Here is a 14,228-nt window from a genome sequence, read left to right on the forward strand (position 1 = left end):
GCTCTTTCCCATTTTAGAAGATATAATACATCAATAAAATTTACTATATATTTGACTAATAATTAAAAATAAATGTCACATTTTAAAAAAAAAATTGAACTAAAAATCATTTAATTATTTCTTTTCTACATGTCTTAGATAACAGACATTTAACAACATTCACAAGTAAAAAAAAAAGGCAATATAAAATCAAAATACGTTCTAAAAAATAAAAAACCCAAACTAAGAGCAAACAAAATTTAAAATAACCTTTACTGCCATTTCATTAAAAAAATTCTTTAAAACCCAAGATGAAATGAATCATTTAAAAACTACATAAAACAAAATCATAAAAACAAGTCATTATGCACAAAAACAAAAGAAAAAAAAAGCAGACAAAACTCTAAAATTAAATTTATTACAAATATATCTTACAAATAACGAACTGAAGATACTCAACAGGGACTACGAATGCAAAATATTACAAAGCAAAGGTTTTTTTTTATATATATATAACGGAGAGGGGGTTAATGCAAAAAGTCACAAATTAATTGTTTCAGCCACCTGCATAAGAAGTGGAGTGCTTCAAAAGCTACAAGCAATGGCACGTTCAGAGGCAATTGAAATTCAACGATATCACAAGACTTAAGTAATATTATGTACAAAAGATGAAAACCCCTGGAGAGAAATATTTTGCTGGTTCAACAATCCTCCGCAAAAATATCCACTCATTGCTGATCTATTCGGATTTGCCAGCAAATGCCTTTCCTGCAACTGAAAGATAATACATTTCGTTAATAAGATAAGATAAAATTATTTCGTTGTAAAAAATTTAACATTTTATTAAGATTAAAAGTACTACTGACTCACTGCCAGTTATTTAAAAAGGTTCAAAATAAAATAAGAAATTTCATTTTAAAGAGTAAAGATTTTTTCCCCCCTTTCTTTTCAAAAATTGAAAGTTGTTATTTTTGATACCATCATCCTGGATACAGCATAATTACTAATTAATGATCAGCAAAATGAGTTTAAATAATTTATGAATGCACTAAGTTTTTATTTAAAATTTAGTTCATTTTTAAAATAAGTTTTCATGTACATTTTTAGGTTTCCTCCAACAAAATATGCATAATATTTTTTATTCTTGCATTTTCTTTTTTCGGCCGAAAATATAGAAAAATCTACAGCACAGTATATAATTAGCATGCTTTTAATTGTATGATTGAGGAAGAAAATGAGCATTTATAGTTCTGTACAGACTGCCCTATTTTTCTGTCAAATTCACACAAGAAGAATTAATTGTTCCAGTTTAACCTACCCAAACATGTGCAACATATATGTTTACAAATAACAAAACAATTGCAAAACCTTACAGTATGGAATGTAATGAAAAGAAATACACAGGTTAAAAATACACCAAATAATACATAACCATTTCATAAATGAAGTGATCAGTATTATAATATGTATATATATATTATATATATATATGTGTGTGTGTGTGTGTCACACACATTCATATACATACACTAAAGTTATATACACACACAGGTGTGCATATATATATACACACTAAAATATATACCAAGTAATAATCACTAATCCTCTGACTGTATAATTTTTTAAAATCACTATTTAAATTAGATGTTTGCAAATATTTTTCATATAAAGTGAACTGATACTATATGTTACACAATAATGATATAATAAGAATCTGTAATCGTAAAAACAAACACACTAAACCGCAAAAAATGCGAGATGCAATAGAAAATGGACCGACTAAATGCCAAGCCGTGGAAATAGCGGGATAAGCAGCTGGTAAGTTAACAACAACATTAAAAAAACCTAATTAAAATGAAGAAAGAAGAACAAAGAAAATGCATCGAAATGTAAGACAAAATATAAGTTGATCAGAATTAAAGACAAATAATAGTTCAAGCATTTTTGGCCAATAATCTTACAATTCTACAAATGACCGATAAAGATTATTTTAACGTTCTGTTATATAAATTTTTAGGACAGAATCCCAGACAATTTAAAAACATCTTGCTGGGTTTTTTTAATCTGTTTGCATTAAAAATATAAATGCAACAAAATTTAATCCTCTCCATTACCAGCAAGTTAAATTCAGCTGCTCTAAGAGTGAATAAAGCAAATTAACATACAATAAAATCTTAAAAACAATAACATGGATTTCAGGATACCAGACCATATGTGTCACTAAAAGTAGCATATTTACATTTCTGTGTAACAGAAAAACTACATTAAAGAAAAAGCTAAAAGCATTATATATGTTTCAAATATATTTTTCCTGTTTGAAATTATAATTAAGAAGTGGAACATATTTATAAACATAATTATAAGAAACCTGTATATAGTTTTAAACTGAAATCTAAAATAAATTAATTGGTAAGAACTACAAAGAACGAGCAAAACTATTTACATTATTAAGAGATTTTTTTGGAGGGGGAGGGTTAATTCTGAAATGTCCCCCCCCAAAAAAACGAAATTTATAACAAAGAATCTAATTATCAAAATTTAAGAGGCATTAATGTCAAAATGTCTATATTTTGCATTCCAAAAAGCATCAGTGTTAAAAGAAAAAGAGTTTTTTAAATTGAAATGTTTCTTAATATTAACATTTTTAATGCAAACATATGTATCAAAAGTGACAATTCAAAGACGTGCTTCATGGAATTCAACACATATTACTACTGTTTTTAACAAACAGATTTGTACATTCTTTGCTAAAAGAAAGTATATCAGCATCAAAACAGGAAAGAGATCAATATGTCTCGCCCGTGTGGCAGCTGAAGTTTATCTGGCACCTTTGCGAATGTCACAATATATACCAACTGAGACAACTCATAGGCGCACAATAAATTTATATATCTCCTCAGCAATAAAAGAAATTGATGAGTATAACAAATGATATACAGATGACTAAATAACTTATTCTATAAGTTTCTTAGACATTTTCTTCTTAACCTTTAATTTCCAACACTCTTATTTGAGGACAGATTTGCAATTGAAAACAAATTTGCATCAGTGTTAAAAGAAAAAGAATTTTTTAAATTGAAATGTTTCTTTATATTAACATTTTTAATGCAAACATATGTATCAAAAGGGACAATTCAAAGACATGCTTCATGGAATTCAACACATATTACTACTGTTTTTAACAAACAGATTTGTACATTCTTTGCTAAAAGAAAGTATATCAGCATCAAAACAGGAAAGAGATCAATATGTCTCGCCCGTGTGGCAGCTGAAGTTTATCTGGCACCTTTGCGAATGTCACAATATATACCAACTGAGACAACTCATAGGCGCACAATAAATTTATATATCTCCTCAGCAATAAAAGAAATTGATGAGTATAACAAATGATATACAGATGACTAAATAACTTAAGAATAAGAAACTTATAGAATTTCTTAGACATTTTCTTCTTAACCTTTAATTTCCAACACTCTCATTTGAGGACAGATTTGCAATTGAAAACAAATTTGCATCAGTGTTAAAAGAAAAAGAATTTTTTAAATTGAAATGTTTCTTTATATTAACATTTTTAATGCAATTAAGCTTATCACAATCCATTATTTATTTATTTAACTTAGCAAGTCATGATATATTCCCATGCAGTTTTAAAATAATACATACCATTTCAACAGATAGCTAAATTTGTAGGTTTAAGTATTTTATGATTTTGAAATTTTTAAAAAAATGCTATTGATTTATTTTGATGTAATGAATTAGCAATGAATGAAAAAAAAGTAACAAAAGAATAAAATAAATAATAAAGTAATAAAAGAAAAAAGTAATAAAGCAATGAAAGAATATAAAAATTTTAATTTCAAATTTTATATGAAAGAAGTCTATAACTATAAAACTTAAAAATAATATTCCAAATATTTAAATAAAAAATGAAATTTTTTCCCCAGATTTTTTTTAATTGTAGCATTTTTAACCATTTACAAAAATATTAATTGAAATTTGTATTTTAAATTAATTTCACCATTTGCAAGTTAACTTGCATACTACAATATTATACGAAATGCTGTACATTTACTAATTACAGCCCATGTATGAAACTTCTACCAAAATTGTGTAAATGAATAAATGAGTGTCTTGACTAAGAGCTAAAATACTCAATACAATAATCAAATGCTATTTGGAACTGTTGTTTATAAATTCCAATTTAAGAAGTAATAGACACTTTCAAATACTTTTTTAAGCAACCACATTACAAAAATTAATTTAAATTACCTATTGCTAAGATTGGCATGGAGCAAAATTATAAGTTAAATGAGACTACATAAAAAGATTTTGTAATGTATATTTCATAAAAATATACACATTACTACAAAAATTTAGCTTTCTTATTGAAAAGGAAAATGCTAAATAGTATTTCAGTTTGGATTAATTCCATACATTTTGATAATTGTGTCAGTTTATAAATCTATTATCCAATTAAAAAGACTAGACAGGATTATACTTTTTTTTTTTTTAACTTACCATCCTTGGCTAAACCAGCAGCACCAGATGCTGCTTTGTTGAGGACCTCATCAATACTCTTCCTATTCTTCACAAAAAGTGGTTGGATGACACGGTTGTACAAAATGGTAGAACCATTGTTAGCAAGTGGTGCAAAACACCAGATCAAGAACAGGCACTACAAGGGAAACAAAAGATAATATATAACATTTCAGCTAATAAAAAATGTATGACATTTAATGGTTTTACATATTTTAAATGAGCAATATACAACATAAAGGGAAATGACCCAAAATCAAATTCAGCGTTCTCATTTAAGTGAACAAAAATATGATCAACTTATTCAGAAGATACCATCGGAAGTTCCGAAAACAACCATGATGCAGAAATCGTGAAATAATTTCAAATAATTAAGAATATTATTGAGATGCACACACAGATATGCATACCTTTAAAAAATGGTAAATTATTCTTTGATTTAATCAGATGTTTGAAGATTATATTTAAACTGATATAACTAAGAAGTTGATTTTATAATATTTTAATGATATATCTATAGAAAATTAATATGTCCCTAAAATTACCTTATTTTTCTACATGTTGATAATGAAATGTGTAAATCAATTAGGGAAGGTAGGGAGGGAAACAAGAATTGAAAATATTTGCAAAGTTATAATTTCTTATTTTATTTGGTAAAGCAATCAATCAGCAAGCTAAATAAAATAAAAAAAGTGATTAGAATGTAATCTTACTATATGGGGGAAAAAAAAGCTTACGATTTCAGAAAATTATCTAAATAATCAGTATCAATAAAAATAAATAAAAAGGAACAAACAAAGACCTTTTAAATTTTTTTTTTTTTTTTTTGTAACATACTATCTGGTACCCAACGTGTTGCTACCACAGAACAAATAAGTTTGGAAATAACATTTGAAATAGCTATCTTGTTTAATTAGAAATGATAGAAAGAATGGATATTTATTTCCTTATCAAAAATGAATACATAAATTGAAATTTAATTATATATAAATAAAAAGCATAAATATTATTTATTTTTACTTTTTCTATTCTAGTATAGTTTAAGGTAGTTTTTTTCTCCCCCTGTCTTTAGCAAAAACAAATAAATCTGACTCATGAGCATCCAACAAATAGCCATGCGAAAAAACATGGATTTTCTAGATTCAAAGCAATAAGCATTTTATCGCAATCCAGGGGTGTTTGTGGGACCCCAAAAAATCCCCTGAAACTTTTACGGACTTACTACCGACATTTTGGAGTTTTGAGAAGGGGGGGGGGAGAAATGAAAAATTACGATTATGAAGTATTGAATGACCTAATTATAAAAGTCCGATGAATTACTTTTTTTTTGCAAAATTAATAACCATTAATTTTGCAAAATTAAGACCTTTGAACCCAGGTCACGTGATCGCACATCTGGTCAAACGAAGTCTCTCCCTTTTTTTTCTGCCGCGCCTACTTGCCGAAAAGAATTCAGAAGAGAATGTCCGAGAACCGGGGGAATGAGTCATAACTCGCAATAAGGAAAGAACAAAAAAGAAGTTTTTTCCCTCTTTTCACGCATTATCATTGCCTTTGGAGAAAGAAAGGAAAAGTTTTCACCACACACACTGACCTTGCGTTTTCTGCTTTCAAAGCAAACAAAATTACCCAGATCAAAATAAATAATTCATTATTATTCCTACTTCCTTTTGAACGACGATCCCCGGAATTTCCGGGTATCAAAGTTCAAAATCCCCGGAATTCCGGGGTTTCCCCGGAGCACAAACACCCCTGGCAATCAGATAAATGGTATGGCAGTGCATAAAATACAAACAAAAATTCATATTTATAAATTATGCATAAAAATTTGAACAGAGCCAGTTTATGGTAATGATAATAAAATGTATAAAAGAACTGTAATCTTTGCATTTAGAGTCTTTCTGTTAAATGTTCCATAGCTACTGTCTGCCAACTTGATCCTATCTTTGGTAGAATGATATAAGAAGCCATGCATCAATCATTGACAAGGCCACTGGTACCTCAAAGAGAATATAACTATGATTGATCACGATTACCTTCACCTCTACTTTTGAAAGTGTCCAAATCGGGATTCTGTCAAATGAGCCATTCTGCGGCAAATCTAAGCTCATAAGATTAATCAACAAAGAATGTGGTATTTGTTTATTTTTGCTGTCTTTGCAATAAACAGCTAAAAAATACAAATCATTCTCAACATCCTCATCTCATATATTTAACGAAGCCTGTATATCTTGCCATAAACTGATAATACCAAGTAAAGAAAAGAACAGAAGATTTTAAGCATCTTATATATAATGGAGCTTGGCATAATCTAAAAATTGTCAAGCAAACCCACAAATACAACTATCTTAGTATCTTGCATCATGAAGCTTTGCAATATCAGAAATCGACAAATAAAGGTTGGAGGCCGTAAAAAAAGTACCAAAATTATTTGGAAGGTCCAGTATGGCTAATACACAAAAAATATAGAATTCTATAATATGAAACAACTAAAACTTTTATTATATTAATAGCAATTGATTTATATTATGGAATCCTTTTAATTTCTAGAACATATAATACATAACCTCAAAAACAAATTTTGTAGATAGAATTCCTTGATATTCTGAACATGATAATGACTTTTAAGTTTGTTTCACTAAACTTAAAAGCGAACATTTTAGATTATAAATATCGAGCCATAATCTGATATGGTCTAAAATTAAATGTGGCAAATCTTCACATATAATGGCTAAAGCAGTCAAATTTTCTCAAATAAGTATATGAGCAAGAAATAAAAGTATGTATTAATGTATAAATTGGCAATGCGACATTCCAGCAGCAGCAGCCAACTATCTAAATGTTATACTAATTAATTTAATCATCACAATTATTAATTCATTCTGCAACTGAACAACCAGAAAATTAGGGCTAAACCATCATTTAAGAGGTTAAAAATATTTATGTCATTTCTATCTTAAAGTAGTATTAATGATATCAAAACTTATGTTTTGTTGCACAAAATGTTGTCTCAAATATCAAACATAAAATTGACTTCTCTAAATTATTTATATTTCATAAAACACCTTTCATAATTTATTTAATCTTGAATATTTGATCAATTAAAAATGAAGATTGAAGTTGAATGTTACCAATTTTTTTAAATTAACATTTTTTAAAATTTTAATTTCTAATCTATGTGATCACACAAAGATAAAAAAAAATAACCAATGTAATTTAAATAATTTGAATTTATTAAAATATCAAAAATTTCTGAAACACTTTTGAGGCATTTATGCAATAATTTAAGAAAATATTGTCAGTTATATAATTAGATGTTATATTAAGTTTGATCTCTTCAAATAACATAATTGGGTTATTAGCTACAAATAAAAGGAAAGTTTTGCTGTATAAATTATTTTTAAATAGAAAAATTATTAATATTATCCAATTATATGTCTACTAGTTTTATAAAACTGACTTCCTTTGTTCTCGCTTCTAATCACAGAAACTGCATACCTTCATAATGGATCATTATCACTTAAATAATTTGCTTCATTCCATAGTCTTCATAAATAACAAAATATCTTATTCCTTATAATTATTTTTAAACACAATATAACGAAAAATAGTTAAATTTTTTATTTGTTACCTAACATATAAATGTTCTTTTTTTTCCAAGCGTGATTTAATATTTTAACATAATACTCCTTTCTAAACACCGAGATTTCCCTCAACTGAGTTATAATGAGTCACACAAATAGCATATTGACTCATCTTGATTTTCCCTCAGTCAAATGACTAAGATTTGCTTTTTAGGTAAATATCTCTGCAAGGAACCATTTATGTAAGGATTTATTATCAAGGTACAGAACAGAAATGGGGGGGGGGGGGGCTATAACAACAAAGGCATATTAAATTTGCACCAATACTTTTTAATTATAACTTCTCCCTCCAGCAAATAAAAATAAATTTCCTTTAAAATTGCAATTCAGTTTTTTTAAAAAAAATTTCAACATTGTTGCAGTAACCAATTAAAATTTTTGTCCATGGATATTAACAAAAAATACAATGAGAATTAAAAAAACTACTTGTGCCCAGATACATTTTCTATTTTGTTTTGATAAAATCAAACAGAAATCTTAGTTTAAAAATTAATTTTAGAATTCAATAATAGTCATTTTTAAAAAGAAATGCTACAAACAAAATGTAATTCTTCAATTATTATGAAATAATTTAATATAGATGGACTAACTTTATATACACCACTGAAAAAAGGCTCCTATGAATTAAGTTGGAATAAATTCTCTCTGGCATTAAAAGTTCCTTTTCAAAGAACATTAGAAAAGATAAGCAAATGGGGAAATGCTCACTTTTATTGACATTTAAATGTTAATGAAGTTAAAGAAAGTTAAGCAATCCTTATTTTACGCTTAAATAGTTCCTCCAATTATATGACACAATTGAATTTCATTTATTGCACCCATCTATTTGAATAACTCCTTTTGTGCAATTATCTTATGATCAAAATGAAATTTTTATCATAAATGAAAAAATAATAAAATTAAATTATACATTAAAAAATACCATAAATAAGAACAAATTTTGACATCAAATAATAAATCACATTTACAGCATTCTGAAAAGAAATAGTAACATAACCAACACTTACCTTTAATAGCCAGTAAAAAGGAATGAAGGAGACAATGAAGTCGCAAAAGAAATCAACAATGGTAAAACAGGCATAGGTAACCCAGTAAGTCAACCACTTTGTATCATCTTCCTTGCTACTAGTTTCCAGAGCATTAATGCTGTACATATTAAAGGAAATTAAACTTTAATTGTGCCTATTATTAAATGCAATTTATTATTTAATGTTTTAACATAGTTTAGTAAGTCATAATAGTAACATCCAATCAATAAGAAACAGTTGAAAAAAGGTTTCTTATTATTTAAAATATATATTATATATACATATAATCATGGAAATACAATCATCTATAATTGATAATGCATGAAAAAAATTATTTAACGAAGTACAGCAACATGCTATAAAGCAATAGGAGGGAAGAAAATTGAAAATAAAACTTTGATATTTTAAGTAAAAATTATATAAATTTCTGTTTGAAATACACCTTGATGGAAAAGATATTTATTATAATAATTATAGCATTAAAAATGTAAAATAAATAAGTGTTTTAAAAATTTAATTAAAATTTTTTAATTAAATATAAAAACACAACAATCCATACAAGATCAAATAGAAAGCTTATGCCTATATGAATATATCTGCAGTGCATTGTCTTTTGAATACATGCATATAAAACCCACTAAAGAAAACATAATTGCAATCTACTTTTTTTAAACATTTTGGAGAACTAGGCATAAAAATCTCTCGTAATTTCATGTTATTCACGAACATATGTTCAGTTTGACCTACTGAATTGCAAAAGCAAAAACTAGTGAACATTCACAAATCAACACAGAAAAAAATTTGAAGGCTTTTTTGAACTAGCAATCTAAGTTTTATAATATCTTAGTAAAAAATATGTACCTATGAGAAAACACTTTTTAAAAATAAATTTATAATCCTAAATATTAATATTTTCTTTAACTAATGTTAACTTCAAATAAAATAATTTATTACAAATTTTATAAAAATTAAGATTGAACTTCAATTACTTTCCTCCAAGTAAATAAATTTTTATTTTATTATTTCAACAAATTATGTTGAATGTTTTATTATTTCAAGAAATTTTGATCATATTTTCTCTCCATTTTTTACCACTTTGGCTTCATTTATTCAATATTTTCACCATACTTCCAAATATAGAATTCTGTTATTTGTTTATTCTTTTTAAAATTTTGGTTCTTGTGTATGAATCACATGCTTGTGATTAATCACCAAAAATACAACATTTAATTAGAAAAAGATGTGATGTCAATTTATTGACCATATCTACAATCGTATGTGGTTAAGCCTCAGACTAGCCAATGGCATGTGGTCAATATACAAGTACTGATATTTTATTATGAGTATGAAAGAAGTTTATTTATAATTTTATAAGATTAAGAAAGACTTAAAATTTTACATAAATAATTTACTTCAAAATACTAATGAATTGTTGCAACACAGATAAATCCCAGGGCGTTTACAAAAATTAATGGTGGCCATTGCAAATGCTGCAAGTAATATTTAGCATTACAAATAATAATAAGCATTCTGTTATATAGCCCAGTGAAGCTTGGTCACAAAAATAAGTTTTTATAACAGATATTCATGGGCTATAATAAGAAAAATATATAGCTTTTACTAAAACTAAGTTTAATTTAAAATAAAGGATTTATTTACTGTACTGTTGACCTTTCTCTTTACATCCTCTGGACTACCAAGTAAAATATCGGCACAATTATTGTTACATTTAACATGCATCACAACATTTGTCTCATTTTGATAAAACAATATAATTATATTACAATAAGATTCAGTTAAAATTTCCATTCCCTTGTAATAATCATGTAAACAACTGATTTTTTTGTAAAAATTTATTAAATTTAACTAAGTAAAATTTTTAAAAACTAACAATAAAAACAGGATAATAGTTCCATTATAGGAGCAATTTGTCAAATTTAAGCATACTAAGCTTATTTCCCCCCCCCCATCCAATGCATCTTTAAGTATGAAACAGTAGAGTACTCAAAACTTTCAGGGATGAATACTCAATTTTTAAAAAAATAATATAGTTCAGTTTTCAAATAAAATTTCTGAAACTCTTATTCAAATCCTATGTTATTGAGAACAGATGATAAAAGAACATATAAAAAATATTTTCAACACAGCCAGAAATTGCTTGCATAATTATAATAAATAAACCATACAAGTTTTTTTTTTTTTTTTTGAGAAAAATTACTAAGAACTAAAATTTCAATCATAAATGACAACTTTTCCCCCCATCCAATTATATAAGACAGAGCAAATAGTAAAATACTCACGAAACATATGCTGGATAAGCAACTCCAACAAGATTACAAATTAATTGAGCTCCCCGTCCAAGAATCATGTATAGAGCCCATAGGGACATAAGTCCTGCAATATTTACACATATATAGAAGAAAATCAAATTATGTCATACAAAATCACTCAAGTTTTCACTGCAATATGCATTTAAGATAGAAAAGTCTAGCAGTGCAAATAAAAGCTAATTTATTGAATATTGGCTTTTTATTTTTTTAAAAACAAATAAAAATTTTGTAAATTCTCAATTTCAATACTTTAGAATTCAAATACATTTCAATCAGAACTGTTATAAAATTCATATATCATGTACAACATTTCAAATTTTAAAAGTGCAAGAAAACATGAAATAATGTTAAGTATTCTTTTCATTATTCTATAATTACATATTAGGTAACTGTAGGATACATTGTTCAATTTCATAGAATAAATCAATGCATACTTTGAAAAGACATTTTAAATATTAAAAAAAGTTATATTCAATTTCAGGAAAATTAGAAGAAAAAAAAAAAAGGGAATGCCCAGGTACTATATATACTACTACTACTACTACTACTAATAATAATAATAATAATACCGGCCCGATTAAAGACTAAACAGAAAACGGTACAAGCGTCAAACTATAATTTTTTAAAAAACAATAAGTTGCTATATATGCTAACCTAATCGTACTCTTTAGTTGATATAATGCATTAAAATTTTCTATACTGATATTCTATATAATTATGAGATAATATATATATATAAAAATTTCATGACACAATATATTTATATCAGTAAATTACCCCAAAAAGTATTTTTCTACACTATTTTTATTTCCATATTTTCCGTTCCTGTAATTTATTAGTAATTTTCTTACCCGATTCTTAACCCAAAAACATAATGCAAAAAAAAAAAAAAAAAAAAAAAAAAAAAACCGGGGATTATAAAAACGTTAACAAAAACATGAAACTGAAATAGTCAAAAGGATATAAGAAATACAAATCAAGATTTCAAATCATGCTAGTATTGCTATCATAGCTAGGTATTAGCGGATGAACTTCAAACAAATTTATAAGGTTTAAAAGTAGTATTAAATTCATTTGCCATACTGAACTTAAGTTCAGTATTCACCTGAGAATTCATAAACAAAAAAATTTACTCCTTTAAAAGAATGTTTCTTTGAAGTGTCTTAACATATTTTCCTTTTATCAAATGAGAAAAGAAAAAAATATATAAACACTGCATTTATTCGCTAAAATAAAGATTTTTTTTTTTTTTTAATTCAGTTTTACCTTTGTAAATGGTCAAACATGGCGTCTCAGTGAAATAATATTTATCAAAATTATAATTACTAAAAAATTAGAAAATATTTTATAATATTCCTAGTACTGGGATTTAAATAAAGCTTTATGTAACATTTCGCGAACAATAAATCTTTCCTCCGATCAATAACCCGGCAAAATAATATTTGCGATAAATAGAATTGTTTTGAACACTAATCCTGGAGCTTTAAAAGAAAAAGCTTTTTTTATTATTAAAACAATCTAATATTATTTTATTACTGCGAACATCACCCAAGAAGGAAAAATCATACTTACCTACGGCTAAATATACACGTTTAACACCAATCGCCTTTTCAGCTTTTTCGAAGTATTCATTTATTTTGTTCTTCTCATGCAATTTCTTATCTAAACGATCTAAATAACCATTCACTACAGCAGACATTTTTAATTAATTAATGGATGAAAGAATTAAAACTAATAATACCACAATTTTTACAGTGAATACAAAGATATGGTAAAGTCCGTTGAGAAAGGGGAAGGTAACATTCAAACAAGGTAGTTACACGAACAAATCACATGCAAGGAAGAAGTAGCTTGTTGAGAAACATTCATCTGCTGCTTGTGACAATATTTCTTTGATCACGTGTTATGATCGATAATGACTACTATTTTTTCCGCATTAAAAAAAGAAAAAAGAATGTATATTTCCAAAAGTTATACTGAAAACATATAACGCAATTATATGGTGTATTTTTTAAAATGTCGTCATTAGAATCACGTTATTAAAAAATAATCTTTCTTTAAATTTTTTGTTGATGTCGCACTAGAGTTTTAGACAGTTGATATAAACAAAACGAAACTAAAATTTAAAATTTGTATTCTGGAAAGAAAGACTCGAAGATGATACGAAATGAAAATTAGTACCTAATCTGAAGCTTAAATCTTAAAACGTATTTTATGGTTCGTAATGATGTATTCATTTTCACTAAGATCTCCAAAAATTCTGTTGTAAATTGAAAATGATTGTTGGACTATGCGTTCATACATATTTGAATACAAGGTAATACAAAATAAATAAAAGAGTTTTTAAATATATGGACTGTTGCTAAGTAACGAATTATAGTCGCCGGATCAATAATTATGATTCTGGGTTTCATAGAAAACAAATATTTGTACAGTACTTGCGCAGAATAATCTAAATTGATTCTCATATCAAAGCGACTGTGAATAAAGTTTAAATGACCAGTATTCGCAGGACAGATTTTTTATTTTTTAATAGGCAGAATAGACTTAAAGTCATTGAGCTGTGTGGAGCCCTGGCAGATCGATTCTTATTAATCCAGTTACCTAATAAATAAATTTGAAAAAAAAATACAAATTCTATAAAATGAAAAATATTAAGATTGCAATGATTGTCTGCATTGCATTATTTATGAATTGAAAAATTACTTTTT

General features: G+C 26.6%; 1 protein-coding gene across 1 annotated transcript; it reads right to left on the reverse strand.

The window, feature by feature from the left end:
• Positions 1–377: 377 nt before the first annotated feature.
• LOC129976346 (receptor expression-enhancing protein 5-like) lies at positions 378–13,364 on the reverse strand. Its single transcript, XM_056089870.1, has 5 exons — positions 13,090–13,364; positions 11,488–11,581; positions 9,167–9,305; positions 4,498–4,654; positions 378–753 (listed from the first exon to the last, which is right to left on the reverse strand). The coding sequence occupies exons 1-5, from the start codon at positions 13,214–13,216 to the stop codon at positions 719–721; spliced, it is 552 nt and encodes a 183-aa protein (XP_055945845.1). The 5' UTR covers positions 13,217–13,364; the 3' UTR covers positions 378–718.
• Between the last annotated feature and the right edge of the window lie 864 nt (positions 13,365–14,228).

Source organism: Argiope bruennichi, chromosome 7 (assembly GCF_947563725.1).
Source record: "Argiope bruennichi chromosome 7, qqArgBrue1.1, whole genome shotgun sequence".
NCBI lineage: Eukaryota > Metazoa > Arthropoda > Arachnida > Araneae > Araneidae > Argiope > Argiope bruennichi.